The 27,422-nt window shown below is 47.6% G+C and overlaps 10 protein-coding genes across 10 annotated transcripts; 4 read left to right on the plus strand and 6 right to left on the minus strand.

Annotated features, from left to right (window-relative positions):
* Nucleotides 1–371: 371 nt before the first annotated feature.
* On the minus strand, nucleotides 372–3,625 carry PGRI_070900 (4a-hydroxytetrahydrobiopterin dehydratase; the record flags this gene model as incomplete). Its single annotated transcript, XM_040794804.1, has 3 exons — nucleotides 372–2,780; nucleotides 3,338–3,400; nucleotides 3,473–3,625. 3 exons carry the CDS (start codon nucleotides 3,623–3,625, stop codon nucleotides 372–374), a joined length of 2,625 nt encoding a protein of 874 aa, XP_040648045.1.
* A 1,641-nt stretch (nucleotides 3,626–5,266) lies between these two features.
* On the minus strand, nucleotides 5,267–7,135 carry PGRI_070910 (uncharacterized protein; the record flags this gene model as incomplete). The annotated part of the gene is made up of 3 exons (XM_040794805.1): nucleotides 5,267–5,562; nucleotides 5,616–5,660; nucleotides 5,716–7,135. The coding sequence occupies 3 exons, from the start codon at nucleotides 7,133–7,135 to the stop codon at nucleotides 5,267–5,269; spliced, it is 1,761 nt and encodes a 586-aa protein (XP_040648046.1).
* A 1,938-nt stretch (nucleotides 7,136–9,073) lies between these two features.
* On the plus strand, nucleotides 9,074–10,227 carry PGRI_070920 (uncharacterized protein; the record flags this gene model as incomplete). Its single annotated transcript, XM_040794806.1, has 4 exons — nucleotides 9,074–9,406; nucleotides 9,469–9,859; nucleotides 9,961–10,067; nucleotides 10,144–10,227. 4 exons carry the CDS (start codon nucleotides 9,074–9,076, stop codon nucleotides 10,225–10,227), a joined length of 915 nt encoding a protein of 304 aa, XP_040648047.1.
* A 901-nt stretch (nucleotides 10,228–11,128) lies between these two features.
* On the minus strand, nucleotides 11,129–13,436 carry PGRI_070930 (uncharacterized protein; the record flags this gene model as incomplete). The annotated part of the gene is made up of 3 exons (XM_040794807.1): nucleotides 11,129–12,970; nucleotides 13,021–13,209; nucleotides 13,263–13,436. The coding sequence occupies 3 exons, from the start codon at nucleotides 13,434–13,436 to the stop codon at nucleotides 11,129–11,131; spliced, it is 2,205 nt and encodes a 734-aa protein (XP_040648048.1).
* Nucleotides 13,437–13,669: 233 nt separating this feature from the next.
* On the plus strand, nucleotides 13,670–15,410 carry PGRI_070940 (NADPH-adrenodoxin reductase; the record flags this gene model as incomplete). The annotated part of the gene is made up of 4 exons (XM_040794808.1): nucleotides 13,670–13,690; nucleotides 13,739–13,966; nucleotides 14,052–14,483; nucleotides 14,538–15,410. 4 exons carry the CDS (start codon nucleotides 13,670–13,672, stop codon nucleotides 15,408–15,410), a joined length of 1,554 nt encoding a protein of 517 aa, XP_040648049.1.
* Nucleotides 15,411–15,581: 171 nt separating this feature from the next.
* aspf13 (allergenic cerato-platanin Asp F13) lies at nucleotides 15,582–16,040 on the minus strand (the record flags this gene model as incomplete). The annotated part of the gene is made up of 1 exon (XM_040794809.1): nucleotides 15,582–16,040. One exon carries the CDS (start codon nucleotides 16,038–16,040, stop codon nucleotides 15,582–15,584), a length of 459 nt encoding a protein of 152 aa, XP_040648050.1.
* A 2,700-nt stretch (nucleotides 16,041–18,740) lies between these two features.
* On the plus strand, nucleotides 18,741–20,538 carry PGRI_070960 (NAD(P)/FAD-dependent oxidoreductase; the record flags this gene model as incomplete). Its single annotated transcript, XM_040794810.1, has 8 exons — nucleotides 18,741–18,774; nucleotides 18,827–18,871; nucleotides 18,920–19,020; nucleotides 19,075–19,636; nucleotides 19,685–19,932; nucleotides 19,990–20,205; nucleotides 20,261–20,353; nucleotides 20,401–20,538. The coding sequence occupies 8 exons, from the start codon at nucleotides 18,741–18,743 to the stop codon at nucleotides 20,536–20,538; spliced, it is 1,437 nt and encodes a 478-aa protein (XP_040648051.1).
* Nucleotides 20,539–20,620: 82 nt separating this feature from the next.
* On the minus strand, nucleotides 20,621–22,908 carry PGRI_070970 (uncharacterized protein; the record flags this gene model as incomplete). The annotated part of the gene is made up of 7 exons (XM_040794811.1): nucleotides 20,621–20,876; nucleotides 20,926–21,230; nucleotides 21,281–21,763; nucleotides 21,814–22,041; nucleotides 22,097–22,171; nucleotides 22,222–22,517; nucleotides 22,575–22,908. The coding sequence occupies 7 exons, from the start codon at nucleotides 22,906–22,908 to the stop codon at nucleotides 20,621–20,623; spliced, it is 1,977 nt and encodes a 658-aa protein (XP_040648052.1).
* A 566-nt stretch (nucleotides 22,909–23,474) lies between these two features.
* On the plus strand, nucleotides 23,475–24,245 carry PGRI_070980 (SDR family oxidoreductase; the record flags this gene model as incomplete). Its single annotated transcript, XM_040794812.1, has 1 exon — nucleotides 23,475–24,245. One exon carries the CDS (start codon nucleotides 23,475–23,477, stop codon nucleotides 24,243–24,245), a length of 771 nt encoding a protein of 256 aa, XP_040648053.1.
* Nucleotides 24,246–24,414: 169 nt separating this feature from the next.
* Nucleotides 24,415–26,511, minus strand: PGRI_070990 (flavin monoamine oxidase family protein; the record flags this gene model as incomplete). The annotated part of the gene is made up of 1 exon (XM_040794813.1): nucleotides 24,415–26,511. The coding sequence occupies one exon, from the start codon at nucleotides 26,509–26,511 to the stop codon at nucleotides 24,415–24,417; it is 2,097 nt and encodes a 698-aa protein (XP_040648054.1).
* Nucleotides 26,512–27,422: the final 911 nt, after the last annotated feature.

Consider the following 27,422-nt stretch of genomic DNA (forward strand, 5'->3'; position numbering starts at 1 on the left):
TGCAAAAAAAAATAAAATGATGGGGTATATACAAGAACAAATGCCAATAGAAACAAGAACGAAGAGAAGTAATGCATAGATGTAGATAAAGAGGAATGATGTACGCAGGGTTGGTATAACCGATGAGCGCAATAAGAGAATGGATATGATAGGCTCAGATGTGCAATAGATGCAAAAGGGGTATTTGATGCTGGCCCAAATGATATAGTAATGACAGATGCAAGAAAGGAAAAAGGGTATAGGGAGTGTATCTCAAGGTATTATCGTGAGAGATCATAGGAAAAATGTCGAGGATGCGAGAGTATTGATTGGTGTTAAAGCGAGGTGAAGTGTCATAATTGTGATGTTGAGTCACACCAGGGGAGGGTGAATTAGACCATGGGAGTCTTGATCAGTTTCGAATGTCGAGGGTTTCGTGGAATATTGCTTCCTGGCTCATTCATTGCGGAATTACCGCTCTTCCGATCTTCGACGTGATCCCGCACCGGCTCGGACCCGTAGAATCGTTGCGTCGGGGACGTTGCCGACCAGGGGGATAGCATCTGTGGCATGGGCGTGTCTGTGGAAGGAACAGGGGGAGCGGTATTGGTGGTAGGAGGAACAGGCCAGGGGAGCTTAGGGAGTGGGCAGTTGGGGGGTGGCGCGGATGGAGGTCCAGTTGTTAAACCAAGCCCGGGCATGCTCTTGCGGCGCGACATACTCAGCGGAGCTTGACTGTCGGGGTTCACAGTAGAGACTCTCTTGCGCGGTATTGGTTCTGTCGGAGGAGAAACAGGTTGGACCTGGGTTGAATTGAGGCTTTTGCGACCAACACTAGGGCGGCCGACCAGGCTGAGTGGACGGGAAGATGCTCTGGGATCAGGTAGAGGGCCTGTAGGGGGCGCTGTTCTTGGCGTCCGGGAGAAGTTTTGGGCATTCTGTGCTGAACGGACAATTTTAGTCAAGCCATCTTCCGAAGTCGAGGGACGTAGTATGCGCCTGGGCTCCGATGAATCTGTATAGCGCGAACTGGCGACGCTGAATGTTGGAGATTGCGGAGGAGATGCAAAGCCGGACATATTTGGGTCGGTCTCAGCACGGTGTATGAAGCCGTTGATTGATGAAGGAGGGGAGGCATGAGAGATAGGGGTCGGCCCAGATCTCGGAACGAATTTCTTGCTAAATGAAGGAACACTGAAATTAGGCGCTGGGGGCGAGATGCAGCGGATATGAGGTTCGGGAACAGGCGGCGGGTGATTCGCTTGCGGCTCCTCTGTGAAGTCTGTGATTGGAGGAGGCTGATGTGGCAGGGACATGTATAAGGATTGTCGTTTCCCATGACTAGAGGGGGGCGGGCTGCCCGTGTAGATCCGGTCAATCCCTTCCGGCAATGACTCGTCAGACCTGAAAGCGCCGGCGTCCATTGGCGGCGAGTTCGGTATATTCGAAGAAGTGAGTGATGAAGAGCAATTGTCAGACACGACAGAAGCAGAGCCATTGGTAGGATGTGTGGCCTCGATTCGGCCAGTCGAAACCGATCCAGATCGAGATTCAATCAGTGAACGACGATTCATCGACACATATGAACTAGGGCGACATGGCCGTGCTGTACCACCAGCCTGCCCATCTTCCTCCTTAGTGGGCGATTGGAGGGCCTGAGGTTGAAGGAAAAGACTGGAAATGCGATTGGGATCTTTCTTTACCATTTGTCGAACATTCGATTTGGACCGCAGCTGCGGCATCGTGTCTTCATCCTGCTTCTCTTGCGTGAATTTGCGCCCTCCCCGTTTTTCAATCTCAGCTCTAACGGCTGCCAACCAGCCGATCATAGCATCGGGGTTGTCGAACACCAGAAGAAAGTTGCGTGAAAATCGCCGGGTAGTAGATTTGTGGAAGCCAAAGCGCGAGAATCGAGGCTTGGGAGGCTCCCGTATAGCGGAATGTTCATCTGTCGGATTATGAGAGACCTGGACTACCCAATGTTTCCCAGGGATAGCATCACTAGCAAAAGCGACAGAGTTGGGTCCTAGCAGCAGCATCCTCTCCGGAAGACGGTCGTGCTTTCCTTCGCCTGCATATTGGAGGATGTAACCAGTAGTTGCCAGGACGTATATTTTCTGAGTCCATTCCACCTTGTTGATGGTACCGGATAGTGTCCGGAGGTGCTTCTTTTGCCTTTGTTCCCGCTTTTTACGAGCGGCATCGGCGGCCTCATCGTGCTCTAACGGATTGACGGGGTTATCGTCGGTAGAGCTCCTCGCGGTCGTGGCGTGCAGGCGCAAGATGGAATCTGCAGAGAGAGCAGGTGATGGAAGGCAGTCATGCTTGGTGGATTGGGGATAGGCCTGGAACAATGGGGGAGGCTTCCAGCCATATTGTTCCTGGTTCGCATGCTTAGGGTCGGGTTTCGCGCGGGAAGTCTGCAAGTTTGCGCGCGGCTCTATTGGGGAGGTAATGGTGGGATTGGAATCTATAGTTCGGGGGCTTGTGATAGAGGGCGACATGGGTGTTTCCCAGAGAATGGCAGTTTGAGGTTCCGGTTGTGTCTCTATAATTTCCTCCAATTTGGGGTCGGCGCGCGAAGATTTATGAAAGAGATTGCGCAGACTTGTTTTGGAGGATTGCCGTTTAACTGGTCCCTGGCCCTGGCCATGGAGCGGAACGGGACCTTCTGATCCATTGGTGCTGGGGTAATCGGTTGGCCGAGGGCGTTGTACCCGTTTTTGAGCAGCTGGTCGGCTGAAATTGGTTTGTAAGGGCGCAAGTCGATGACCTCTGCGTTCACCAAACGATGGCTGTTCCTGATTCATTGTCACAGCTCACAACACTTCAAGATTCGGGACTTTATGTTCGCATTGGAGAAAAAGGAGCGACAAGGTTTAATAAGGCAATGATCATCGAGAGAGAACGTGGGACTGATTCGACGTCATGGCATCAGGGAAATAGCCGCTGAAATATATCTATAAAGAGAGAAATCGACTTTGAAATTTGGAATCGAAGAAATCGAGGAACGACCCTTTTGGGAGAGAAGAAGAAAAAAAAAAACACCGCAGGATTTCAAGGGGAAATTCGCATTCAGACTAGTCCCAACCGCCAGTGGGGGGATCTACTATAGTCTCAAGCCAGACTGGGGGGAATAAAGAATCGCAAATTCGAGACCTATCCACATTTTAGTCCCTGACCAGGATCAACAGCTCCCATTAGACCAGCTCCTTGATCACAATGCTGTGCCATTGCAACATCTTTTTGTGTAAATCCGCGTGGGCGATGGGTCGTCCAGTGCACATCGACCGAACCAATCCGCTAACGAGATGTCAGCCTTAATTTCTTTTTGTGACAATCAAAACGTCCCACTTACCACTGTCATAGTGGGATGATGTTTCTTAGACGCACTCTCGGCCGCAATCATATTAACGAATGCCTACTCGGTTAGCAAGTAGAAGCAGCCCCAGTCTTAGACCAGTCCAGACCAGAAAAAAAATTAATAACTCACCACAGCCTTAAAATAAGTCTTAAAATGAAACGTCTTCATAATCCCCATCCCATCTCCATCCTTCGCCCAGCCCTGTTGTAATAAAACATCGGCATCTCGGGCAAGTTGCTGGGCATCTTCGCCCTCGGCGAACTGAAACGCGCTGGATGCCATTCTCGGCAACGGACGCGTGAGCGGGAACGCGGGTGCATGCAGACTGGAGAGTCGCGTGAGAGGTCGGGTATTTATACGTCTCGCACAGAGACGTATAGAAGTAAGACAATTCATTTTTTTTTTCTATGTAGGTCGAATAGGAGGGATGGAAGAGGGGAAGAGAGCCAAGTGTTGATGTGCACGGGCCAAGTATCTTATCAAAATATGGCTGAGACTTCAATGCTATTCTTCATACAACATACATCTCAGTCTTAGATATTGGGCTTAGAACTGGGTATTCCAAATAAGATACACTTTAAAGGCTTTTTTTTTAGGAAGCTAATAGCTGTTTCGATACAAAGTGAGATTGCTTCTAATGGACTATCCCAGGCCTCTGTCGCTCGAATTAAGCTAGAAATTCATCTTAGGAAGTATAACATCTAAATGATCTATCGTTAAATATTAAAGTATTTGATGCCCTTAGAAGTCTATGCGTTTTGATGGACACTCAAATCTTCTTTTACTCTGTTCTATTTCAACCCTAAACAATACACAATTTCTTGAATTTCCAAATGAACCTATTCTTGATTCAATCAGAGCTATGACCATAAAGACATCTAGCTTATTACTTTCACTTAGACTTTGAATAGTGGACACATCATTTTAACAGTGGAGCAATCACTTCCTGGGGTAGATATCTATAAATCCGGGACCCGACTATTTCCAATTACAGCATTGAAGATGGTTCTGACCTATCTCAGTATCCAACTATGCAAACACATATGTAACCGGCTCATGGCGGAAACTTCGTATTTAATATACCTTGGAAACTGATAAAGATTCAGTCCAAGTAGAGTCTGGGGTTACTTCCGAGATGCCGAGAAAAAAGCCACAAGCCCTCGATGTGACCTAAGCATTGAGACCGATAACTAGTAATTGCACAGATTATACTAGAAGCGGTTTCTTCAAATCAAAAGACTCTTGGCTTCATCAACTATATCGAATTTTGACCGGAAGCGGATAGGGATTGGCCCAGACCCCAAGAATGTCACATCTCTACATATGTACCATATCCTTGGGACCGGGATCAAAAAGACCTAATGTTGTACAATATGTTAGTATATTAGATCCGAGTTGATATATCAGACTCGTGATTCCTGGGGAAAGGTATCTTCAAATCTTTCTAAATTGCAAATCATTAGAGAAATTAGACACCCCACCTTTGCTTGTATACTCGCATACTAATATCCCTAAAGCAAGTTGTTTAGTCAGAATAATAATGGTATGATTCATAACTGGTATCGCTCTGTCGCGAAAACCCATAGCATACATGACGCCCCGCAGATCGTAAATCTTGTCTTTCGAAGCAAACCAAGCACAGCAAAAAAAAACACACAATTAGTTTTAAACCTCCGCGCCTGTTTCCCCATCAATTGCTCTCATACTTCAAATGTATAACAGAAAGACAGAGACCGGGAGTGGGATATTCACCGAGCGTCAGGAGCAAGTATTAGAGCTAGTCACAGCGTAGGATCGATGCGGACGGAAACATGCTCGGAGAAGAAACGTGAAGATGCTCATAGATTCCTATGACAGTGGTTCCAGCCCCATGACCCCCACTGGTTTTGGGTATTCACAGCAAAAGAAAATGACAAACAGCAATCAATGATTGACATTGATGATGCTATTGCGGCGAGAGTTGGCCCGGGAATTCGCTTGGGAATTGGCCCGCGAGTTGCCTCGGCTGCCGATCGTTGGGCGAATGCGAAGATCTTGCTGAGATCGCACATACGAATTGAGGCGAGATACTGGAACGACCTTGGATCCTCGTCGGCTCTCGGCCTGCAATTGGTGTCGAGCATCCTCGAGCTGTTGAGCAAATGGAGAACGCTTGCGCAGTGCAGGGCCCTTCCAGTAAATGATATATACTGCAATGACAAGTGGAATGGAGATGCAGACTAGAAGAACATTAGACTGATAGCTCATGTAGAAAGATAGGGTATAGCCATACAAAGAATGGTGGAGGCATATTCAAGATGGTACTCGCCACCGATATCTATCAAAAGCCGTTAGCATAAGATTGCGAAAATGTATTTCATAAGACAACTTACTTGTGAAGAACGGTGTGGCCGGGATAGTGAGGACACCAGCAAGGAAGTCTCGCGACCAACCATTGCCACCGGTCGCGGATGCAGAGTATGGTCCGTAGGCACAGATCATGTAGTCAATCGTGGCCATGTAAATAGCATAATTGGCAACACCGATGATGGCAGCAAAGACCATAGATCCAATCCAGTGACACTGGGGCAAACTGGTCCAGGCAAATCCGATCAGACCAATGGGTAGACAGGGAACGGTATATAGCAACCACCACAAGCGAGACTCATACTGTGCCCGTTCGCTGTCTGGGTTGTCTCGGCGCTCTTTGATGTTGCGTTTGATGACCGGAAAGAAGGAGAACCAAGCGAGGAAGTAGCCAACCACAATTGGGATGAAGGCCAAACCCTTCTGCCAGGTGTTGAAGCCCCATTGGCCGTACACAAGGGAGAGCGACTGGATGAACATGAAGATAAGAGCATCACTGAAACCACTCAGCAGAGAAAGCACCAGTACAATGGGCTCAGTCAGGAACATCTTGAAGGGACGAATCCAGGTAGCCATAAGCTCACGAGGCGGGAAACGTTGACGGAACGACATGCCCTCGGTAGGACCGTAGATGTGAGGGTTTTCACCGGACTTGCGCATATTTTTGGCAATCCGATCCATCATCACGGTAGTTCTGGTTTCAGGGACAAATAGGTAGTGAGCAATTTGCACGAAACCACCGAAGATCAACTGAATCCAGATATTCCACCGCCATGGCAGGAAAGCCTCGACGAAACCACCAACCACGGGACCAAGCACAGATCCACCAACCGATGAAAACACGACAGCGGCCACAGCGTACTGTTGCGCATCGGGTTCCCACAAATCGGCAATCATTCCCAGGGTAACAGAGCCACCAGCGGACGAGAGACCACCGAGGGCACGACCGACCATAATGGAGGCGAAGTTGGGCGCCAGAGCTACAGGGAGCTGAAAGACGTTGACAAGAAACAGGGATGCCTGGAGAATGGGCTTGCGACCCAGCTCCTCACTCCATGGTGCCCAGAGTTCACAACCGAAAGCGTAAAGAACCAGGAAGATCATGGCACCGCAGCGCGCGGCCTGCATGGAAACACCAAACTCCTCTGAAATTCCAGTGGCGGCGTTTGAATAGAGTGATGTGTTGAAATTCATGGATGTTTGGACGAGGAAGATGACAGAGATGATGGTCCACTTCTTCTTTTCACTAAAAGAGTATCCCAGTCGATCGTAGCACATGTCCTCAGTGAGCTCGAGTTCCGCCGAGGGTGAGTCTAAAGTCTCCTCGAGCTGGTCCTCTTCCTCTAACTTTTCAGTAGCTGCATTGACAACGGCATGTGCGTGGGCAGCTTCTGCTGCCTGCACAGTATCCCGTGGAGGGATGGGTTTTTCAGATTTGAACGTCATTGTAGTAGTAAACTGGTATCAAGACCAGAGAAGAAACTCCCAAATGAACAAGAATGGAGAAGATGAAGAGAGAAGGAAAAGAAAAAGGAAAATCGATCAATTAAATACAAAAAGGAAAAAAAAGGTAAGAGCCAAATGCAGGAAAGAGCCAAGGTTTCCAGGATTCACCATGTCAGTACATTTCCAGTACAGTTCAGTACGTTTACGCATGTCACCTTTTTTACCACGTTTTTTATGTGATCATCCAGTGATATTTAATTGATTTTTTTTTACTGGAACTGAGAATTTACTTGATTTTACCAGGTACCTAGGTACTTTACTATTACACTCTTACGGGATGCCGATGTCTCCATCGGACTCCACTTTTCTCCAGACTTTCTCTCTCCAGAATCTCCAGAGTTTTCTTTTCCCTTTTTTAATATCCTATGGATACAGTAGATGTTCCTGATATGTACCTACAATGTATGTACATATACATAGGTATGTATTAAATACAAAAAAAAAAAAAAGAAACAGAATATTATTTGAACATCCCGAGTACACCGGAATAGGAAGCTCGCATTGGGGACCCACAACATCTCCAGGAACTCTTCCCCGTTGCCGCACTGGGTCGAGAGAATGTCCGCTTCGAGTTTTCACAATTGCAACATCGAGTTTATCGGAATATCAAACCCCATGTGCCCCGCGAAGTAAGGAGGATTGTGCCCGGGCCGCATGGTTCTCCATAATATGCGATGGAAATTTTATGCGTGGAGAAAAGGGGATAAAAAAGAAATATGGGGTACAGAGTACAACTACTTTAAAAAAAAACAAGATCCAAAAGTCGCCCATTACTTGCCTTTACTATTAAGTGACGTCAAGTTACAAGCAGAACAGGTACAGACTACTGCAGCTAAGATACACTAAGCAATTGCCATGGCCTTTATATTACGGTCGTGGCGTTTCTGACCCTCGGACTGCGCTTACCCTGTGGCTTACTGATCGGCCGTTATATTTTTTTCCCCCTTTCCCGGCCCGATTTATTAAAATCCTTCGATCTGCATAGAAACTTACCATTCGGCGATCCGGCTTTGCGTTCCAGAACGAAATGTGTCGAAGACTGTCAATTACGTACATGTCAACCACGATAGAATATCCCTTACTCCCATGACCTCTTTCTTTTGACTGTTACATTTCCCCAGTTACATTTCCCCATGATTGCTGACTCTCACCGCCATTGCCCACTGGGGTAAAAGACCAAGGTTTTCCTCAAGTCGCATCGAGGGTTTCCAAGGGATACAAGTCCGGAAATAACCACAGTGCATTGCACGTCCCCCGAACCCCCGAACCCGGACGCTGGTACATTCCTGTGGCAAATCACATCGCTGGGATCGACAAAATCGTATCTGAGAGTGCCACGCGACCCTTGGATGATCTTTGCGGCGATCTCACAGCCGGAATTTGTTTACATATATATAATAAAATTCGATCTGACTCTTGGAACTTGTAAATTTGGGCGCCACTCGGAGAAACCGGCGTGGTCCCCCTCCCTGAGCGCAACCAAGGGCCAAGATGTGATTTATGGTGGCTCGACCTTTGTAAAGAGTCTGGCCTGGTCCATATTCCGGAATAATCCTATAAGCCCCGACAGAAAGAATCCAAGTTGTACATGTTCGGGGTGTAAAGAGACTCGGTGTGAGTCTTATGAGCCCCTAGAGCATTCTATAATGGCCTGTAGCCTCAGGCATCAATTACTGTAAACGGCTTTTATATCACGTGGTTAACCCCGCGAAAGTGATGAGTCATCGGATCATCACGCCCGGGATCCCTCACGTCACAGATTAGAGCTTCTGCAATCATAATCAACATCTACGCAGTTATTACCCGAAGATGTCCCCGGATCTAAATTCCCTTCCCCCATCCCGCTCTTCTTCAACATCCTCCTCCATTCCACGTAATATGTCCGCTCCTGGAACTGGTCCGACGCCGAACGCCTCCGCAAGGCCCTCCCGTGGCTCGAGCATAGGCCGACTATCGGTATCCGAGCGTCGTCGGTCCACTGCCGGCATGAATCTGAACCTAAACGAGATGCATAGCACAGGTCAAGCTAGCGATTTACTTGCATTAGACCACCGCGACCATCGCGGCTCGATCGGACAAGCATTCCGCACAGCCAGCCCGTCCAGCCATGGTGGAAGCCCCGTATTCGCGACTGCAGATCCCCATCACCAGCGCGCACCATCGTTGGGAGAGCTACACCAAGAGCTGGAGCAAGAACAGGAAGCACAAGTGGTTGGTTGACCCTCATTCGTGGAAGCTATGTAATAAGCTAATCAAGTAACCTTGGAATGTAGAATCGTCTGCTCCAGATGATCCGAAGCCAGCAGGCCCAATTACAGCAATACCAGCAGCAACAGAACCCACAATCATCTGCCGCAATCGATGACACAACCCCCGCATCCGAACGATCGGCCTTCTTCCCACCTGGCCCGCCACCTCCGGCCAGCAACAGATTATCGATCTCATCTTCATTCTCAAACCGCCGAAACTCGCGACCTTCAAGCCAGGCAACGTCACCGAATCTGCGACCGCTAGACTCACGTGGGCCGGAGGGTGTGGAGCCATTTCCGGGGTTGCATAGTCCATCTCGGCGCGGCAGCCGGGACGAGAGTGCCTTTTACCAAGCCGAAGCTAGTTCATTGAGCCGAGAAAATGTGCTCCTGCGGCAGCGGATCCGGGAACTAGGTAAGAAAACCCCTGCTTGGCGTCTTTAGCCTAATTCTACGGAGCAACCCCACTCCGAGAGTGGATTTCGATCTAAGCGCGTATACTCATTTTCTCCACAGAGAGACAAATCAGCAGCTTGACAACTTCCCAGAGCGCGTCCTCCGCAACAACTACTTCGGGCATTTCCCCCGGGCAAGCGGGGACCGAACATGCGGACCCGCCTGCCGTGAGTTCAACGCGAGAAGGCAAAGACTGAAGATCGTATTGAGCACGAGTCTCGGCCCGTTGAATTGACCCCACAGGATGATATGATTGATACAGGCGATAATAACCCGGATGTCAGCCTACTACTTCAATACTCTACGATGCAACACTACGAAGAATGACTACAGAATACCCCTCAGCCCCCAAGCAATGGACGTTGCGCGATTTTACGATCTTGGCATTCAGATTTTCATGAAGGGTCATCGAGTCATTTGAGTCCCACCGATATCCCATATTTCGAGGACGGCGTTTCCATTTCTTTGGAATACACCTGATATGCGCTTTCCGGGGTGTGTGATTTATCTCATGCAGAATTTGCCGTTACTAGCAAAACTTCCCATCGGAAGTGTCGAGGTCTCGATATGGAAATCTCGAATTGTAGAAATTCACGACAATACATGACTTCACTGCCTTTCAAGTAAATACTCAAGTTGAACCTAGGATACGTAGACTCTGTGCCACCGAGACTTAGCAAGACTAATAAAGCACCTACCCAAGCTATCGAGATCTAACTAGTATACCATGTTCTATCCAATCAAAGGTTATACTTAGAAAGATCCATTTCAGTGGACACTTTTCTCCGGCGACCTATAAAACTGACACATCTAAAATGATATCTGAGAATACCACCGAAGAAACACCATAGGGCCACTTATACTACTGACTATTTATTCTCATTACATTTCCACAGAAACCAATTCCACATTTTGAGCCGTTGATGTAAAGTGGTCGGTCACTACGGGTGCCATCTTCATCAGGGAGACCATAGACATCAATGGCTATACGGCTCCTTGACAATATATACAATCTTATAAGTTGAATAGCTATCATGCTCCGTTTAAATGTTCATTGGGGGCCAAAACTACATACAAAGAAGTAACCATAATATACCGACATAATCCCATACATATTCCCATGAAAATCGAACCAATGGAAGAGATAAAAGTCCCGAACAAAATCAAGTCGCTACATGCCATTCATGAAGACAAACCATAAACTCCCAAAGAAAAATAGGTATCACATTCAAAGTCCGGCAAACCGAGCCCATCCTGCAGCCCGATTGGGTGAAGAATTCGTAGTCTGTCTGTGACTTTCGTTCTGATTCTGGCCAGGTTGTTTATCGAGAACATTGTCGCTGCGCCCTTCTTCGGCAACCTTGCCACTCACATCGCGGCGGCGTCCGACGCCCAGACCGGCAATGTAACTGCCGTATGAAGATAAGGATGCACCAACCCCGCCTGCGATGCCAGACCGGGCAGTGTCTGCACCGGTGTTGCTCACGACACGGCCCTTGCGGTCACTTTCGGTGGCGCGATGCGAAGCAGGCTTCCTGGCTGAGAGGTATCCGTTTTCTTCATCGCTGTCATTCTTCTTGAGAGACTCATAAGCAGACATCTTGCTGTTTCGTTTCTTCGTAAGCTTGGTTGGCTTACGCACCACCTGGGCGCTTGACTCGCGAGACGCGGCCAATCCAGGCTTGCCATCTACATCCAGCTCGCCATAGAACCGGGTCTTGGGCGAAGTGGGATTGGGGCTCTCGTGGGGTACAGACACTGGCTGTGCCTGTGGATTGTATGATAGATTGGGGCTATCTCCGAGGACAACCCGCCGAACTGGATCGGTGTTCTCGGGCTTTTCGGTCAGAATAGGTTGCGGGGTTGGTGGGTTAAGCATAAGCGGATTGAATGGAATAGCGCCGTCACGCTCGTCATCAACGTCATCTCTGTGATCTTCTGGGTCTGGGAATATGTCCATGCGTTGATCACCCACATCTTGTTCACGGTGGCGATCGTGGCCATCATCAAGCCCATAGAATTCATGCGTGGATAGCGACGCATACTCCCCACGTACATCTTCTGGGATAACACTTCCAATACTTGGCCCCGGCTTGGGGCCATAAGCAAACCAATCTCGAATGCCACTACCGTTGGATGTGGTGGTCTTGGTGGTTTGGCGGCTATAAACAGAGGAGGACTGACGGAGAGTGTTTTCGTTCCCGTTCTGCGTTTCGCCCATTGGGGATAGAGACCGCTCAGAATATGCTACCCAATTGTTGGACACTGGACTGACAGTATCCGATCGATCAGCAGTACGTGACGACAAATGGCGCATTTGAGCGGTAGCATCGATGATTTCAGGAGCGTGAGAGGCCACTTTTCGATATTCTGGGGCAGACGTCTGTGATGTGAAGTCATAGGGCTCCACGGTTTCCTGGAATAAAGTCTCAGGGCTAGAGGGATCCATGTGAGGTTCTGTTGGGGATTGCAAGTGGGATAGGCGATGCTGATAATAGGAAGGATATGATTGTCGCTGTTCATCGAGAATACCCATTGATCCACGGTTAGAATCACCACCGGAAGACTGTTCACGTGTATGCATAAATGGAACACTCCGGGGAGGTCCGATGAGAGGATCCTCGAAGCCAGAATCCATGGTCGACTGGCTGAGATGTTTCTCCTCCATTTCAGACTCCTTATGGGTCTTGCGGGGGCGTGCAGTCAAATTGTCTTCAAGTGGGTTCATGTCAGGCGGTAGGCGGGAGATCTTCCGGAAGATGATCGCCAAGAAAATCGATATGGCAAGGGAGATCAGGTGCAAGCTACCATTCGCAATAGCCAGGATGAAGGTGGTCTCGGAAATTGTTACAGTCATATCGCTGTCGTTGAAGAGAGTATTCCAGTGGTATGCATTGGAGATCCATTCGCCGTATGATATAAATGCAGTAAATGTGTAGAATGCAATGAGTCCGAAGTCGAGAGTCGAAGCGAATAGCCCATAGCTGGCTTGAGAACCCGCTGGTCGGTTGAGAGCAGATCTGGAATTATGGTAGATACCGTAAATGGTGTGGAGAATTGCAACTATTGGCTACAGTAGAGGTTAGAGAAGAAAAGTTTTCTTGGGTAAACTGTACTCACACCAGCGCGGATGATCCAAATGACGGTCGTTGCAGCTCCCTTAATAACGATAGAGCAGAACAAGGACCCCAGGGCCCCCAGCAAAGTGAGCACTCGAAGTGCGAGCTGACTTGCTCGTGCGTACTTGACTCGATCCTTTGTTTTGTAGCTCATCGGTGTAAATGAGCTGGCCGTATTGAAGAAACCCCACTACGTCCACCATTAGCAGAATCCACTGTAAATTTTCGAAATGTGGTACATACCGTGTCAGGGTGCCGGTTTAGCTCCACCAGTGGCCCTTTTTTCTTGGGTTTGACTGCTGGACGAGTCCAGCTCGCCTCTGTCGCGGCCCTCGGGTTAAACCCACGGTCGGTGGGACCTTTAAAGCTGTAGGCGGAGGGACTCTCATAAAGGAATGGAGGCGACGATCTGCCCATGGTAGCGACTGAAGGCCACTCGTGGCACCCACGCGAAGCAAAGGAATGGAATGTTGACAGGGAACCTTGGAATGATGGAATGCGACTTGTTGGCTTCTGGGGTGTGCCTGGCTGAGCATGTTGTACATGTCTGAGGCTGTAAACATGTGATAGTAACTAGGGGCAACCGATAGCATCACGTGCTCTGTCGCATTATCTCCGATCACCTCCGCGATTTCTCGAACCCATGCACCATGCGCTTAAAACAGGCCTTCGTATGTGGTCAATGCACAGTGCGGCTTAATCGCCGACCTCTTTTACAGTATCAGAGTTTTGTATCTCAATTCGCATCCAAACGCTCCAACAGTCATGTCGCTCAAACCGATCGACCTGTCCGAGTGGCCGTCGTGGGCTCCGGCCCAGCAGGTTTCTATGCCGCATATCGTCTTTTGGCTAAACAAAAAGATGCGATAGTTGATATGTATGAGAAGCTGCCTGTGCCATTTGGGTTGGCTAGGTACGGTGTTGCCCCAGACCATCCCGAAGTCAAGGTGAGTCATGGTAACCGCGATTCAGTGATGAGTCGGCCATTGAACATTGTATCTAGAAATGAGCTCATCGAGATATAAAAATTAGAATTGCGAAGATAAATTCACAGAGGTGGCCGAGTCCACGCGCTTCAATTTTGTCGGTAATATCGACCTTGGACATGATCTACCGCTCGCTGCTCTCAAACCCCACTATGATGCCATCATATTCGCCTACGGGGCCACAAAGGATAAGGAGCTAGGAATTCCTGGTGAACAGGCCCTGCATAGCGTGCACTCAGCCCGCGCCTTCGTGGGGTGGTACAATGGTCTTCCAGAGCACAGAGATCTCGATCCGGACCTAAGCGGAGAGAACGCTGTGATTGTTGGACAAGGCAATGTTGCACTAGACGTTGCCCGGATTCTTCTTTCAGACGTCGATACTCTCAAAAAGACAGATATAGCAGATTATGCTGTGGAAAAACTCGCCACCAGTCGCATTAAGCGAGTGCGAGTTGTTGGGCGCCGCGGACCCCTACAGGTGAGTTGCAATGAACCGACCGCTGATACCCAGTTTATTAATTCCTTGAATTAGGCTTCATTCACTATCAAAGAGCTCCGTGAAATGCTGCAGCTTCCAGGCGTATCATTTGACCCCATCCCAAAGGATATTTTCCCGCCAGAAGAAGTAGTATCAGCACTACCCCGGGCCCAGAAGCGTCTAATGCAGCTCCTGGCTAAAGGATCAACCAACGACCCTCTGACCGCTCCAAAGTCTTGGTCTCTTGACTTCTTACTTGCGCCGGATTCTCTTCACTGGTCGCCTGATTACCCATACCATCTATCCCATGTAAAGTTCTCTCGCAACGAACTCGACCCATCCGACCCCCACAGCCCCAGCTCCAAGGTTTCTCCAAAGCACTTATCGAACGGAAAGCGTGCACAGGTCAATCTACCTGCTAGTGTCTTCTTCCGAAGCGTGGGCTACAAATCTCTTCCTTTACCAGGACTAGAGGATCTTGGTATCGACTTCGATGCGCAGCGCGGTATCATCCCTAATGATGGATTTGGCCGCGTAACAAGCTTGTCGAACAAAGGCGAGTCTGCAAGTTTACCGGACGGGTCTCTCATCTCTCACCTACCGGGCCTGTACTGTGCTGGCTGGGTGAAGCGGGGTCCCACGGGTGTAATTGCCTCAACAATGACCGATGCATTCACGACTGCAGACACCGTTGTGCAAGATCTGGCGAATCGTGCAGATTCAACATCTTTACTCCATGCACCCGATCACAGTAGCGGTCTAGGCTGGGACGGGGTGAAAATCGAGGCCCAGCGCCGTGGTTTACGGCCCACGTCGTGGCAAGACTGGCAGCGAATCGATGCGGCAGAGCGAGAGAGCGGTCAACTAAAGGGTAAGCCTCGGGATAAGCTTGGGCGTGTAGAAGAAATGTTGAAGGTACTTGATTGAACCTTTGTATATTATGAACTATCTGTGTACATTATGTAGTTTGACAAATTTAATTCCATACTCGGCTCAACACTCTCATCTCTGCCATCGGATTATCCAGCACATTATCTAGCAATTTCGTGTACCATTCTGTCCCTAGATTATTACATTCCATATAGATCTTGTCAACTCTCACAGCCCGCACGCACTGTCCTCCGCCTCAACATAAGTGGCGTCAACACGGCCGAGTTCCACCGCCATACCATTGGTCAACGTGTTCATGGCTTGCAGACCAATGTTGAAGCCACCCGGGGCGGCGTCGACAGCAAGGATGTTGATGCTCTTGTCGGTCCTGCCGTTGGAGTAGTGCAGCGTGTAGCATTTGCCGCAATTAGGGCTGTTCCAGCCCGGGATGGTGATCGCACCTCCAATGTTTGGGAAGGTTGGCAACGATGCAAAGTCGGTATAGCCTTGAGTGATCAGGCCATAGATTCCATTGGAGCAAGAGACGGTGTTCAAAGAGGAAGTTCCAATATCGTATTTGGGGTCATAGGAGATAGATACTTTTTGCGCCTCTGCCGGGGCGGGAGCAGCAGCAGCAAGGTTAAGGGTTGCCAGGAGGGCAGAAGCGAACACGATGATAGACTTCATTTTTGTGGAGGATTTGATAATGCTTTGGAGCAGAGTGTAAAGTTTGGGTTGCTTGCTGTATACATTTTGCTCCCTTCCCACCGAGCTTTATATATCTTTGTCCGTGAGGCTTCCCTCCCATCTATCCAAGACTGTTCCATTCCCTCTTTGCTGGCAGGCTGCATCCAGCGCAGGTCTTAGACGAAAGTCTTAGATTTACAGGTGACACGGCCCAAATAGGATTCCCTCATCTTGGTCCACTGTCAGCCGATACTCCGATAATAGATAGTCCCAAGAAACAGGTGCAATAAGGCCGAGGATGATTGCGGGGTTCAACAGAAAGCATGCAGGTAGACTGAGACATAGCATATGTCGGCTGCTATTTTCATAAAATCACCAGAACTAGTGCATTGTCGATCCGGATACAGCTCACGCGAGACTCCCTGTATGCTACAGTAGAGATAGGGTGACGGCATTCGAGGTTGCATTGCAATACGGACGAAACCTTAAAACATTTTATTTCGATCGCTTGAATCACAATTTAAATTTAGTTATAAGTTGACCTCATTTAAAATGCAAAAAAAAAAAAGAAAGGAAGGGAATGGAATGAACATAGGTAGGAAAAATAAAAAAACAAAAACCAAAAAGAAACGTCCCCGGGAAGGCTTGAACTTCCAACCTCCCGATTAACAGTCGGACGCGCTAACCAATTGCGCCACGGAGACGTGCTTGTTGAAAGAACAATGACTATTATGTTATTTGATATAAACCTGTTCGCTGTGTCGGTAAATCAGGAATTAAACCAATTTTAGCATTCTTTGCTGTGTACCTATAAAACTAAGAGGAAGAATATATTTCAAAGATATCCAAACGTTTTACCTGAGAATACCACCAAAGATACACTGGAAATATATCGTTAAGGCCGACTACTTTTGTTATACTTAACGCCTATACATACGGAGACGGTAGATCAAAATATCCTACATTAGACAGAAGTTAAATCTCTCTTCCAGACCAGATTAGTACAAGAAACTCATTTTTGCTGGATTTCGCAATAACAAGTCTCCGTGGCGCAATTGGTTAGCGCGTCCGACTGTTAATCGGGAGGTTGGAAGTTCAAGCCTTCCCGGGGACGTTTCTTTTTTTGTTTTTCTATCTTTTTCCTTTCCTTATTCTCATATTCTATTCTATGCCTTTCTTTTCCCCTGGACTTTTTTTTGGGGGGGTTAATTAATATCTCCCTGATAGGTTGTGAAAGAGAAGAGAAAAAACATAACTGATGATTTGACCCCATAAATAGGGGGTTCCCTGTCCAAAGCAGGTGTCATATGTTGTAGACATACATACAGATATATCTTATTCGTCTTTGCCTGAACCTAACTTGGTTTAATAGTGGTTAGAGATCCCAATGAATGAGCGTCTCTGGACTGTTATTTTCTGGGTTTTAATTTCTGAGCGGTACTCTATCGACACCATCATGTTCTGTTTGTTCTTCAACACGGTATGCAACAAGCAAATACTATGCACCCCGGCCATGAAGAAAATCTGCAACCTCGATGCCAAGGGGCCTAGCCTAGTCTGGGCGAGGGCTGGACCAGCAACGTGCATACCAAGAAACTACAGTTGAGATCCCAATGTTCACATGAGCCTGTCTGCGTGAGTATCAACACCACTGAGATGATTTATGTCTTGTGGGGGATGATCTATACTAGGTGATAATTTCTTTCCATCAACTTTTAGCCCATCATGATGTTGTACACATTGTAGTTCCTCCTGTCTCTACATGCTGTTTTCCGTGCGTCGAGCAATACCTACTCTACTCTGCTACCCAACCATATCTCCACCACATGACTTTATACTATTCCCGATATCCGATTATAGACCGATAGAACTCCTACGTTTTACCATGATACATAACACATTCTAATCAAACCATCAGTTCCGGTTCTTGCAATCTGCAAGACCAACATTGACAATCCAGCGTTGGTACTTCGGGGCGAGTCTTTAGGTCTTTCATTTCGGCCTTCCTTTCGTCAAGCGGCCGCGATCCACTTCGCGATTACTTCCGGTTATAGTATGCTATTTACACAGATCATCATCTAACATTCATCTAAGCAAGAAAAATAAGGACAAAAAGCAAAAAGAAGGGCCCGAACCGCGATTTGAACGCGGGACCTCGCACAAGTTTTACCCGAAGCGCGAATCATACCTAATTATTCATTAGTTTGAGATTCGCAGGACAGCATATTTTAAGTGGAACATACCACTAGACCATCCGGGCGTTTGTGTGTGGTAACTTTCTCTATTTACGGTACTTGATATAATCGATCATATCTAGATCAAGATAGCCCTGATCTATACATTATTTCTTTATATTTCTTCAATATAAGGTTGATATACTCAAAAATTATCATTTATGTTGTACTAACTTGGACATAACATCCATGAATCGGTAAAACATAGTATATAATGTGATAGATGTGCAACGATGGCCAATATGACCATATATATATATATTTTACTACAACCGAACTAATGATCAGAACAATTGAAATACCTGAAGGGGTAAGGTGTATTGTTAGACTTATCTCACACGAACAGACTAATTGAGGGGTTAATTTCACTAAGGTGGAGCATTAGGGACCCCATGGGCATTGAAGCTCTTGGCTTGCGGGGACATCCACTCCTTCACATATTACAACCTATTTAGACAAACCAAGAATGACAGATTCAAAGTCAGTCGCCATTATTGGAGGTAAGATAAATATCAAAGTGGATAGGTTGAAAATTGTTAACGATCACCAAAGCGGGCATATTTGGTCTTTCACTGGCGATTGCCCTGCGAGATAGAAGTAAGCAAGGCACTTATTGGAAATAGTTTACAAACTTATACCAGATAGACTACAAAGTGACCGTCTTTGATCGAAGTCAATACGATGCAAATGGATATGACCCTACAGCCGATGATGTACAAGCTGCATCCGCCGATCACAACAAAATCGTGAGTGACTTGAACCGGCCTCAGAACCAAGTCCATGATAATTGATAATATCAGTTCCGTGCATCATACGGGAAAGAGATTCACTACCAGCGTCTTGCTTTAGAAAGCCGCAGCATGTGGGTTTCAGAGGACGAGAAGCGTGGATCAACGGACCAAGACGACGGCAGGAATCTCGGACTGTTTGTTAACAGCGGGATGCTCCGTATACAGCCATCTGACCACTTGGCTACTCTAGAGAAAGAAACCCTAGCCAACATGGAGCGTGATGGTCTACGAGATACGCAGTTCGTTAAGAGCAACCCCGCAGACTGCGAACGGGCTGGTAAGCTGGGTTGGAAGGATAAAATACTCAATTTCCACATCCCAGATTCTGCTGAAAGAACATACGAGGCGGTCCTTGACTCCCTGGCTGGGTTTGTGAGGTGCAGTAATGCCTGTGCTCATTACCAAAAAATGGCCGCCGACAAGGGCGTGAAATTTTATTTCGGCCCACAGAAGGGGGCTGTTGATTACTTGGTCAAACTGAAAAGCAGTCTTGAACCGAGTAAAGATAAAGTTACAGGTCTGAAGACAAAGGACGGTGTTGTTCATGATGCGGACTCCGTTGTTGTGGCTGGTGAGTCGTGAGAATCCCCAATTCCCATCTCTTACTCACATCTCAAAGCCGGATCGTTTTCGACACAGATTCTCCCTGAACTAAGCTATCACCTCGAGTCCTCAGCTGGCAGCCTTGCAACTTTCAAGATAGACAAGAGCAACACCGAGCTATGGGACAAGTACTCACCAGAACGTTCTCCCGTCATGACCTGGAAGAGTACACCACGAGACATCTCTGGAAATGACACAGGGAGCATTTACGTTCTACCAAGAACCCCAGAGGGTCTTGTCAAGATTGGTTATCGTGGAATCAAGGTATATAATACTACCTAGCCAAAACCCTCTCGATATCTGCTAATTGCGTCGGTTCAGTGGACCAATTTCCAGCCAGCACCGCAAGATACTCCATTCACCCAAGATGGTCAATGGTCTGTGCCTCTTCCAGTGGAGGAGTGTTCGGTACTTCCAGAGCCAGCCTTGTATGCAATCAAGCAGTTTGTGTCTATATTCCTGCCTGAGTTCGAGAATACGCCATTTTTCTCTACGAAACTTTGCTGGTACACAGACTCCCTGGACAATTCATTTGTGGTGGGTACATAGTTCTTCCTCCCCTGGATATCTTTGCTGACATGGCTCTCATCAGATTGATCATGTCCCAACTTTCGCGGAGAAATCTGTATTCGTTTGTACTGGTGGTAGTGGTCATGGTGCAAAGTTCTTACCAGTTCTGGGAAAGGTAGGAAAATCCTCTCTCACCGTAGGATAATTACTAACAACGCATAGCATGCGGCGGATATATTTGAGAATGGTAACCAAAGCTCATCTTTCATGCGCCCATTCTGGCGCTGGCGCCCTGACGCACCTAGAAGGAACGGGTTGCAAGAGGGCCCCGGCGGACCAAGAGATATTTCGCACAGTTAATGATTCAAAATTAGACTTCCATATATACAATTCCTGGCTGGCTATATATTCACTTGAAATGTTAAACTGAATGCGTTTGGACTCACGATGGATACATCATCGACCCTGTGCTCACGGGCTTTAAGATCCCCGCCTTTTCCAAATCCTCGATGAGGTTGACTAGCATCAAATCACAGCCTCGAGCTGCAAAAAAACTCATCGTAACTGGCATAAATTCTGTTTGGAGCGAAATGGTAGAGTAATAAGGGACTTCTCCCACAGGAACCACTAGATCGGGGGTACCGGCCAAGACGGCCATTCGACCATCCGAAAAGCCCATTGGAGGTGCAGAAGGTGCACTGTAGATATGAGCAATGGGTAATTTTGGCTCAGGGGATTTTCACTCACTCAAAATAGGTATTCCGATACTGTGTCTGACCCTTGGTGTAAGGATAGATGTAGATACCCTCAGAGCAAGTCGTTTCGTCTGCCTTTCCGTATCCATCTGATTCCCACCAGCCTTTGAAAATCGTCTTGTTCTTGAAAGCTTCCTCGTATATCGCATCACCGCCATTATTTTGACCCCAAGCCCATCGAGATAAGGGACCTGGGTTCACAAATGGTCGACGACCACCGTGCTTTGCTGCATAGTCGGCGTAAAACGGCAAAGCAAGAGAGCGATATTGGTCGACAGATACCAACGCAGCATAGGTCTACAGGATATTAGTCTCTGAATATATGTTTCAATCTTGCCGGAACTCACTGTATTCAGTAAGTCATTAATCTTCGAGGGTGTCTCGGAAGGCCGGGTTTTTTCCCAGTGGGAAGCGATATCAATAAACTCCCTCTTCGTATCTAGGAAATTTTCCACTTTTATAACTAATTCCTCGAGTAGTGCACCGGATGCTGTGTCGGGATTGGGGAAAGAAGAGTTCTGGTAGAACAACTTTTTCGGATACTCTCTATAGTCAGTGAAGTTCTGGTACCACGCATGCATAACCTTTGACCAGGTGGCAGCATCGCGAGCAAAAACACCAGCTGTATCGAGTACGTGACAAAGTGGAATGACATTGTCAAGAGATACAGCCCCAGTAGAAGGGCGGTTGGCAAAGAGTCCCTGCATTCCTCCTGGGCTGCGCATAGAGCCACCTGTGTCACTTCCCACGGCAATGTCAAGCCAGTCGTAGGACGCGATACCAGCACCAGGCCCTGAAGATGAACCACCGGGAGCTTGGTAACCATCACCCTGAGACAACCGTTAGTGAAATCCCCATCGACTTTGACGGCTGGACTTACTCGAGGGTTGAAAGGACAGTGGAAGTCGACCCAATCAGCTGTAGGATTATCTCCATTTGCAAATTGCACTGTACCCATTTTCCCTACAATGATAGCTCCCGCATCTATGAGTCTTTGGAGTGCGGGGCCGGTGGTATTCCGCGGAGGGTATAAATCGTAAAAGGCCCGATTGCCACCACTAGTATGCAGTCCTTTCATATCAAAGATATCTTTCACTCCAACACGTAACTGCATGTTGTTAGTCAAATTTTTGAAACATAGAGGATTATCTTGCTGCTCATACCCCTGCAAGTGGCTTCGTTGATGTCGGTGTATAGTATAGCCTAGATGGTACAGCGACGCTCTTCGTCATTGCGCCCTGGAACTGATCAGCAAAGATGGTTGGAAATAGGTCACAGTTTTACCCACCGATGAGGTTGCTGGCAAGGGCTTAAATCCTCCGCTGCCATCGCTGAGAGCAGCTTCAGTGAATGCTAGCTGGTGATCGGAATAGAGACGGAAGGCTTGATAGATCTCTCCAGTCTGCGGCGAGTAAAAGTAGGGCCCATTTGGTATGTCATCACGAAGTTTGGCAGATGTAAAATAATTTCCAGATCGAAATTTGGAAGAGGCCATCACCATTTTATTTCCAAGTCCCTTCAGAGACTTTTGAACAGCAGGCTCGACTTGGCCCCGACCGTGTCCATCATAGACAAGGAAAACCGCTATCTTGAAGTCAATGGAAGGTCTTTGGCAGAGATATTGACTTGTTTAACACCCACCTTCAAGAAATCCGGCCTGGAAAACATCATCGGCGGTTGAGTAGTTTGAAATGGTTTCTTTTATAATGTTCGTGGTGAGCAGTGCTTCATTTATCCGAATGACTGTCAGGGGAATGATTGTGTCCAATCGAGTCAAATCAGAATCAGAGATGTCTATTTTTGAGACAGCGTCACCACTATAGTAGTTGATGCCATTGACCGTAAGTAGTTTGCCATTATCAACACTAGTGGCAGAGACAGTTGTGGCGGCCAGGAAGAAAAGAAGAGAGGCAGAGACACGCCAAAGGCCAGAACCAAGACCATTAGGAGCCATGATTGCTTTTCTTGTAGCCATAATTGAGCGGATCGGAGCTTTAAATATGCCAGTCCAACCTACAATCCGATGCTCACGCATATCCGGCTCGACCTTCCGAGGGCGCCGGAAATATAGGTCTTATTAGTCCTATTAACTTCAAATATGGAGATAACGGACATAGCTTGCAGCCATTGGCCTTTTCATATTTCATAATAGATAAGATATGAAGATATCGTTCTCCAACTTTCCTTGGCAATGATTTCGGTGATTGCGGTATCTCTCGGTATATCTCAGGGGGAGATTCTCGGCGGTTGAATGCTTGAATGCCTAATTACTTTAACTGTAACTAACTAGTTAGTTACAGTTAAAGTAATTAGGGGCTTAATAGATATTTGATATGATTGAAATAAATAAATAGTATTAGCTTGAATTAGCCTTGGAATATGACGACGCTGACATCTATTGTGATGAATTCAGCTCTGATTGGTCCGCTTCACATAAGCCCTAAGTCCAAGTATAAAAAGGAGGGGGCGCATGAAGTTCTTTGATTTCTTTCCTCTTTCCCCTCTTTTGTTTCTTGAAAATAGTATCAAAAGACACCCATAATGGTATCCACTGCAAACACAGTATACGTCGTGACAGGTGCAAATAGAGGCCTCGGTCTCGGACTGACCAAACGGCTACTCGAACGCCCTGCTACTACCGTCGTGGCCTCAGTGCGCAACAAGGACGCAGCCATAAGCCTTAGGTCAGCCGTTGAAGGTGTTTTTGTGGGCAAAAATAGTGTTATTTACATCATCGAACTGGACTTTTCCACTGCGATATCCCCCGAAGAGATTGCACAGGTCTTTTCCGCAAGAGTCAGTACAGTGACGCATGTCGATGTGCTCATCTGCAATGCCGGATTTGCAACGCCTATGACCCCGGCCTTACTGACTTCGGCGGAAGATCTTCGTCAAGCATTTGAAGTCAACACCATCGCCCCACTCCTTGTGTTCCAGGCCTTTTGGCCATTTATGCAGAAATCGGATGCTGCGCCCAAGCTCGTGGTCATCTCCTCCTCCGTCGGTTCAATTTCTGGCCAAGAGCCTGTTCCAGGTGGGGCATATGGTCCCAGTAAAGCAGCCTCAAACTGGCTTACCAAGGCTCTTCATGGTGAAAATGAGAAAGATGGCTTGGTTGCCTTCGCTCTGCATCCTGGCTGGGTGCAGACGCGCGCGGGGGATTTTGTTGCAAAAGAGTGGGGATATTCTGGTGATCCACTGGTGACTGTTGAAGATAGTGTTAATGGAATGCTTGGTGTTATCGACAGTGCTACAAGGCAAAATGTGTCGGGAAAGTTCGTATCGCAAACTGGAGATATTTTGCCATGGTAGAGAGGGAAATAGAGAAATGACACAGTGCACAAATGATTTACATTATCTTGGGCTGCACTGTACAATCAGTATTATAATGCTATGTATAGTGTTACTGCTAAACTTTATATTTTATATGAGTATCTTCACATTACAAGGTAATATACCCTAAACCAAGAGGATAGAGACATCATAGCTTGATCCATCTCCCCATCCATCGTTGGTTAAGTTCCTTCGCCTCGTCCACTAAACCCAACTCCAACAACAATTGAACCGACCCACGAACAGAAGAATGCAGCGAGGAGCTAACCCAAGCCTGAGTTGGTGCTGTGTGCTCACCAATAAAAATAGTGTTATGCTCCGTCTGATGGTAAGTCGGAATGTATAACTCATGCTGTGCAACATCCGGCCGACACCAAGAAGTCGCAGTATGTTCATCCTCGAGCCAACAAAGACGCTCATAATCTCCTGTGTAAAGATCGCGCGCTTGTTCACCGTGCAGGCTGACAATTGAATCCAGCACTGTCTGGACGTGTTCTTCGTCCGAGAAACTCACAAACCGGTCGCTCCAATCACCGCCTCGGTAGTGCATGATTAGACCTGGCCGAGACTCGTTGAGTCCATAGACTGGGTAGTAGAGCGCACCAACTGAGTTGCTTGATGGCTTGGAGTAACCGCCAAAAATTGGTCGGTCGCCCTTTTCCCAGAATCGCTCGGAGAATAGTAGGGCTACTTTGCATGCGGACTTGAATCGCAGACCTGCTTCGCTGATTGCGCGGTCTAGGACGGATGAGAATTTAGGCAGGTCCATGAAGCGGGTCATGGTGAATGGTGCTGACATGATTGTGTAGTCATACTCTTTGGACTCGAAGGTGCGATTTGAGGTATTGGGGTACCATGACAATCGAGTGCGAGTGTGACCATCACTTCCCTTGACTGGCTCTAGTTTCCGGATTTTTCGATTGAGAGTAAGTCTGTCGCGGACGTGAGGAAGAAAGGCGTCGGACAGGCGGTTAAATCCCCCATCAATACAGAGCCATTCTGTTTCGCCTATACTGTCCTTGCTTCCATCTAGGCCGAGGTTGGAGTTGTGATGAAGCTCATCCCAGAACACATCGTAGTCGGATGATGTCCAGATTTCGTCGGTGACATTTTGACTTGCTTTGAAGACATGTCGCATCATTGCCTGTTCACTCCAGTCATCGAGCCCCTGGTCCATGGCCGTCTTGTGGGCTCTCCAGACATCTTTCTGAAGAGACTTGAGAGTCTTTTCATCTTTCAGGATTTTTTCCATCTGGTTCTTGGTGTTGGTATATTCGGCACTTGTCATTCCTGGAGGATCCTTCAGGCTGGGGTCCTCCTCTATCTCAGCGCGAGTTGGGATTCTTCCATCTGGGTGGCGGCGAGTGTCTCGAGCATACAACTCATTGGGACTGTGTTGGATCCAAGGGATAAAATCAATTTTCCACTGCGAGTCATTCCTATTCATGTTGTTCAAGATCTCGGCCATTTGGAAAGTCAACTGATGATCAGAATATAGGAGTGTCTCATTGTCGTCTTTGTAGGTGACCGAATATGGGAGTCGCATTGGTCCCATCTCAGCCCATTCTTGAGTGTCCGCGACATATTTTGTGCGAAATCTGCCACCAACACGGCCGCTGGCTTCGATGATCTCCCAGTTGTGTACACCGACGCTGTCCAGCATCAACCCTGTTGCAAGTCCGGAGATCCCGCCTCCAACAATCGCGATCGAGGTATTCTTTGGCGAGTTCTTTGAAGCAACTCCCCCATCACTTTTCACTTTGGCCTTGATTTTGGCGACTCCATCGAACCATGCTCCCTGCGCATCAAAGTCTTTCAGCAGTGGGATATCGATGTCTGCCGTGGATCGTTTGTTCTGCTTCTTCTGCAAGGAAACAGGGCCACTTTTGCCCAAGACCTTTTGCGTCACATCTGAGTCGTCAACTCCATATATGTAAACACAGTGGTGCGTTGCAGCCTCCTCTGGAACCACCCAAGCTAGTCGCTGTGGAGGATGATCGTGAATTGAAAACCGTCCGATGATTTGCCCCTTTGTCAATGAATCGTCGCCATCACAGGGCGCGTAGACAGATTCGATCAAACTCGGCGGTTGATTAAGCCAGTTGAGATGAATATTGGCTAGTTCACCACCTCGAACTGTCTCGGAGGTTGTTACTTTGACCGTTTCTCGTTCAATGATCGCTCCAAGTCCAGGAAAAGCCTGGGCGACCAGCGTCGCCACTGTAAGAGAGGATTTGCCGAGCATTGTGACTGCGACTGAGTTCAGAATCTGACATGGCTTGTGGCTTTTATGTTCACACACTCGTTAGGGCATCCACCCGTATCGACGCTCCTGGGGACCTTCCGCGGTGCCAAGAAAGGCACGAGAATGCGATCGGCCCTATCCGTTGCAATCATTTGAGACCATTTGGCTTAGCTCGTCTGAAAAAAGTGGGAGGATTCTCCATATTTCATTTCTGGGGAGTACCGCGTGGAAGCTTGTGCGGACCTTGTGGCCAACCAATTCCACAGTCCTTGACTTCTGCAGAGATCGTACGGCACTGGTAATCGGTCGGTTCTTTTTTCTTCAGTTGGAATGTGGTAATTGACTGCACGCAATTGACCATAATTATTATTATCAAATGCGTGTCATGATTGTGCGCTGCCTAGCAGATTTTAAAAGGTACTTTTCTGCAGGGTCGGGATGTGCGTAAAATTGTAGGTACTTCACCACCAAAGGGGGTCTTCCCTGTTCTCTCAGTACCTTACAGATACAGCAGTGCTGGCTTAGGACCCGATGGCTTTGATGCAGGCAATGGATCGAAACGCTCGATGTCTAGGGAGTTTGAATCATGCAACATATTTCAACAGTTCACGTAGGACTATCACTGGAGTTATGGAAGAAGAAAACGAAGGGACAGACAAGAGAATGAAGGTGGTCAAATAAGAAAGAGCAATTTATTGAAATAAGGAGCAGAGGACTTTACATGTCTTTATGTTCCTTTTGGTGTAGATATCTCCATAGACGACAGTGGCAAAACAGCAGAAGGGAAATGAGCTGTCATTATAATATATATATTTTATTTACTTTGTACTATGACCACTACTGTGTAAGCAAAGACAAATTTCATTCAAGTTAGAACATCCAATATTTAGGGCAATTGGCCTAAGTTATCA

Source organism: Penicillium griseofulvum (genome assembly GCF_001561935.1).
Source record: "Penicillium griseofulvum strain PG3 chromosome Unknown contig_94, whole genome shotgun sequence".
Lineage (NCBI taxonomy): Eukaryota > Fungi > Ascomycota > Eurotiomycetes > Eurotiales > Aspergillaceae > Penicillium > Penicillium griseofulvum.